The 5,400-nt window shown below is 33.7% G+C and overlaps 1 protein-coding gene across 1 annotated transcript; it reads right to left on the bottom strand.

The window, feature by feature from the left end:
* Positions 1 to 3,480: 3,480 nt before the first annotated feature.
* On the bottom strand, positions 3,481 to 4,830 carry LOC112777945 (F-box/kelch-repeat protein At3g23880). The gene has a single exon (XM_025822324.1). The coding sequence runs from the start codon at positions 4,828 to 4,830 to the stop codon at positions 3,481 to 3,483; it is 1,350 nt and encodes a 449-aa protein (XP_025678109.1).
* Positions 4,831 to 5,400: the final 570 nt, after the last annotated feature.

The raw sequence follows: 5,400 nt of genomic DNA, 5'->3' as shown, positions 1-5,400 counted from the left end.
GGCGACGGCAAGACGCGGATGAATGTCGGCAAAAACAGCGCACGCAGAGGCAACCCGCGAAGATGACGACGGCGGCGGCTTCTCGTGGCAGTCGCGCTCCTCCTTTCAGCGACTACAGCAGCCACGGCGAAGGAAGTGACGGAGAAAAAAATGAAAAGAGAGGATAAAGGACAAAAATAAAATTTTAAAATAGAGTTATTTATAAAAATATTTAAATATAAATATAATTATTATATTATTAATAAAAGCTTTAAATCTTAGTCATCCATTCAAAAATCCAATGGCTATGATTTATAAAGAATCTTGAATCATAAAGGACCATATTATACTTTTCTCATGGAAGAAAGCTCCATAAAACAAAAATCATGCAGCATATTTATTTCATACTAAGGGAGAATAGAATACTCAATTTAAATAAATTGAACCAACTACCAATGTATTACTTTGTCAATCTCATCAATCAAAACAAGAGGGTTGGGTGTCCCCACATTCCTAAGGCATTGTACCATATCTTTCCTAACATAGAACCAACATAGGTTCTACGATGACCCTGTAAGATGGCGTGTACATGATTTAGAACACTACCAATATAGCTACCTTTTTTCAGCCACATCAGCTATAACAATGCATGACTAACATGTGCAATAGGGATATCTGTTCTATTGCCAATTTGCACCTGATCAAGACTATTGTATTCTGATCCAGATAGCAAATTTAAAGGATTAGATGTTATGTGATTTGAAGCTCCTAAATCAATCGAGATATCATGAAGGGTCAGTGATAGAAGAAAGCACAACAACATATGCTGATGGATTGTGAAAGGATGGTGCTAGTGGTGGTGGAATAGATGGTGTAGCACTGCCTTGTGATAATGAAGAGGATGATGAGTTAGTGTCAAAGGTGTCAAATCTTGATTGTTGAGGCTGAGAAGGTGGTGGTATTTCTTGGTTGAATATGTGAGAGTAGTGTCAAGCAATATGGCCAATTCTTTTGCACACTTGACACTATAGTTTTGGAGATTGGTAGAATGATCTACCACCATTTCTTCCTCCTATACGCCCTCCATTGCCACAATTGAAATTTGGAATGATAGGATATGATGACTAAGCAAGACTGGCTTAAACTCATTGTAGTTTCTGTTTTCTAAACTTCTCCAGCATATATCTTCATGTGTTAACAAGAGAGTTTCAACCTCACAAGGAGTATATGTTTCTGGTTTTGAGTTGATTGTTGTAAAAAGCATTTGATAATTTTCATTTCATCCTTCTAAGCTAGCTTGTATCTGCTTTTTATCTTTGAGAGGTTTTCCAAGACCTGCTAGAGAATCTGCAATAGTTTTGATCTTGGAAATATAATCTGATGCTGAGTCCTTATTCCTTGATCCTTTCAGCTGATTCTTCAATTGTTCAATTTTGTTGATTCTTAAAAATAAGCTTGTATCTTTTCCCAGATCTGATAACTATAAGTGCACCCTACCATTTTTTATTTGAAGACAAAATCCATCCAAGCCAATAACCATGATATAAGATTCTAATCATCCTAAATCTATTGAGTATATTGATCAGATTCAGTACCTGCTCTTTGTTTTTTTTTTTTTTTAATTTTCAAACTGCTGTGGAATCTTTTCTTTGTGCAAATGATCTTGTAGACATTATCCTCTTATGGTAGCAAGAGCTTGTTGCTCCCATGTCTTTGTGATTGTTCTCTCCGAGTTTATTTGAATCGGGTTGAGTGACCTTTATTTGAGTGAGAAATTGTGTTGAAACAAATTGTTAATGCTGTTGTTCGAATTGGCAGCCATGCTTGCTAAAGATGGAGATGCTATGGATCAACAAGAACCTTGGCTTTGGATATAAAGGAAAAGTGAAAATCTGATTGATTGAAGAACAAGAAATATGTTCTTTAGAGAATGCAAAAATAGAATTGATGCAGAGAAAAGTAAGAAAGTATTTGGAACTAAATTAAGAGTATTACAAAGGTAGAAGAGGTCCATACCATACAATTTTGTTTGACTTACAAATTTTTACCATTTTTATAAATTAAATTAGAATACAAAATCATATGAAATTTGATTTCTATTTTTTGTTTGTTACATTCAACTATTTTATTTATGTCAAACTTCTTTCAATCTTCAATGTCTTTTAAATTTTACTTTAGTATTTTTCTAAAATTTTTATACATTGATCACGAAAAAGAAAAAAACACCAAGTGAAATTGACAACAGGAGTAAAGATGTCAATGTAAATTTATCTACGCTCCCCTTTCAAGATCAAATTCAAACGTATTTTTATTTTGTATGCTTTATTTATTTTATACTTATACCTTATATTTATTTTTAATATTAATATAATTTATTTTTGTATTTAAAAATATTAATTTTAAATATTTTCATTTTAAAATATTCCTTTCACATTATATTTTCAAATGCCATGATTATATCTTGTTCTTTTATACGTTATTTTTTAGTTTTAGTAGTGATTTTACTTTGTCTATATATTAAAAAATAATATAATCTAGACTTGTTATCGTTATTTTTAATAAATAATCTCTTTTTATTATGAATACAATTAATTAATTTAAAATAACAACTTATTTCATATTTAATATTGTATAAAAATTAGTGTTAACTTAATAAAAATTAAATAACTAAAATTATAATTGAATAAAAATTATAATCTTAAAATATAAAATATTAAAAATACATTTTAAAAATAGACTAACCAAACATATTTTCATTCTTTTCAACGTTTGGGACTGACTTCTCTTTTCTCTTTTCACAAACCAATTGCGTTTTCTAAAATATAAAAAATTGAAAATAAAAATTATTTTCAACAAATAAAAACAGAAATCGACACAAACCAATGAGCCCCTAAATATTTTACACCGTCTTCATCTCCATTTGCCACCACAAATCTACACCTGTAGAATTTGCCTAAAAGAAAAACGTATCAAGTATCAACAATACAAGGAGAAAACGCGAAAAAGATACATGTTATGTGAGTGATTGTTGCAGGATTTGAGCCAACTTAGTTGAGTTATCACCAAAAACGCTTGTAAAACCATTCTTACATTCGAATTAGTTCTCTAATAAATTAATTTCAGCAAAGATGGGATATTACCATGTTAAATATGGCATTACATAGCACTTGCTCGTGAACCTCTGCAGATTCCCAGTTTGTGAAAACAAACTGATACAAACCTTAACTAGACAGGCATCTCATGATAAATACATATTCTAATAAAGCAAAATACATCGTGTAACCAGATTCACAATGCACCTGATCACAAAACATTATTAAATACTGTGATGCCAACTTGCTAATCCTAAAGAGGACAGAGCCTATAAAATAGGCCCATTTCACAAAAAACAGGGCAATACAATAATGATAATCAAGTTATGGATTCAACAGTTAAGTGTAGGAAATCCTTCACCAAAAGGATGTTAAAAGAGTAGCCGAAAAGCAAACCTTGTTAAAGAGATTATAGGCTTGGCTTAACCAAGCGCATTTCAGATGAGCAACTTTGAAGACCAAGGTGTGAGGGTGAAACTAAGCTTTCATGACATAGTTGAAAGTTCCTTGAACTTAAACCCTTCGACAAAGGACGAAGTTTGGGCATGCCATCATTTGAGCTGTCAATATTAGGAAAATCTATGCTGCCATCATTCAAGTTCAACAAAACAAACTTGTGATTGGGAGCTTTTGCCAGAAGAACATTATTTTTGAATATGTAGATTGGCTGTAATGGAGAGCCTGCCAGTGGATTAACGAGTAGCGGGTGGTGGGGGATTACGACCAATTTAGTCCAAGATTGAGGGACTCCATACTCCTTCATCAGCCAGACAGTCCAATGAGTTCTCTTATTCTCATAACAAGCAGCAAGGCAGCCCCTCAAGATACACAAATGGGGACTCATAAAGCAATCATCATCTAAATCCCTATCGGGAAGGGGAAACTGATTATAAGTCTCTTTCACCAAGTCAAGGGAACGAACCACGACATACCTAAAACAATCGTGAAAAATCCAATTAAGAGTGCCAGTGCCATTCACAAAAATCCCAACAGACGATACCAGAGAAAACGTCCCGTGTGGGCTAGGCATGCTACATGAGAAATCCTCAATTGTTCTCCAGGTAATATTTGGGCCGAATGTGATAATTCTGCTGACATATTCGCCTGATTTCTTATATACTCTCCCGAAAAGCTTGTACTTGTCATTCACATGATCATAACCAAATCCGCTAACGGATAAGGGACCTCCGATTTCAACCGGCTGAGATGTGGATCCGATGCAGGGGTTCCACAGCATGGCACCATGGCGCAATCCTCCGTCGTCACGCTCTACATTATACAAGCAAAGTAATCCATTGCAAGAGTCAATGATGGAGCGGGGGCGTCGTCCCTTATAGGGAACTACTTTAGTGGGTTCATGGGGAGGGTTCTCCACCGGAGATGGCACGGAGAAAACTCCTATTGTCGGGCATGCGTAGCCAATGCAATAGTAGGCAATAAGTGGGGGGGTCAAGGTTGGATCCACCGTCGTTGAACGTCGAAGGTGCTGCTTGGCGAATTGGGAACTGGAAATTAGGGTTCTCCATGAACTGCAGATTCTGTCCCTCAATCGAACAAGAGACCTCGCCGGAATCCTCAGCAGTATTTCCTCTATAAGCTCGTCCAGAAGGATAGGCGGAAGCCGTGAAGGCGGTGGTGTTGTCGTGGTACAGCGGATCAGTTCCGGCCAACCCCCGGTGGCTGTGACCACCCTCCCCTTCCTCGCAACAGCAGCATCATGATGATCATCATCATCATCATGAATCGGACCCCTCCTCATACGTATTAGGGACACAGTGAAACTATAATATCCTTCTCTTTCTGGTGTTTGTGTCGAATCTAGTAGTTTCTACCTTCTAGTTAGCTCGTCGATCCACCTCGTAACATCGTCTCCATCTTTTTATAATTTTTCTCTTCTTATTTTGATGGGATAAAATATATTTTTAAAGTTTATTAAAAATAAAAAAAATTAATTTTGTTTTAAAAATTTTTTATTTACATTAAATATATTTTTTACGATTAATTTTTAAAAAAAATTATGATTAAAACAATTTCATAAGAATAACTTTTAAAATAAGTATATCAGAAATAATTATTTTGCATTATTACTGAATTGGTTTTAAATTTTTTTAAAATTTTAACTCTCAAGAATATATTTGATACAAATTAAAAATTTAAAAAATAAAATTTAAAAATATTTTTAAAATTTTTAACAAATTTTAAGAATAATAAATATATTTTACTCGTTAAAGATTTTTATGAATCCATTCAATTATGTATTACCATGTAAAAAAATATACTTATTACGTAAATAATTATAAAAACATAATATAATTGATATGACTATTTA

The sequence above is a fragment of the Arachis hypogaea genome, chromosome 19 (assembly GCF_003086295.3).
Source record: "Arachis hypogaea cultivar Tifrunner chromosome 19, arahy.Tifrunner.gnm2.J5K5, whole genome shotgun sequence".
Taxonomy (NCBI): Eukaryota; Viridiplantae; Streptophyta; class Magnoliopsida; order Fabales; family Fabaceae; genus Arachis; species Arachis hypogaea.
Note: the sequence above shows the minus strand (reverse complement) of the source record. Positions and strands in the feature narration are given on the sequence as shown.

What these genes read in the sequence shown, in the direction of transcription:
- LOC112777945 (XM_025822324.1), bottom strand. Translation starts at nt 4,830, where the DNA reads ATGAGGAGGGGTCCGATTCATGATGATGATGATGATCATCATGATGCT.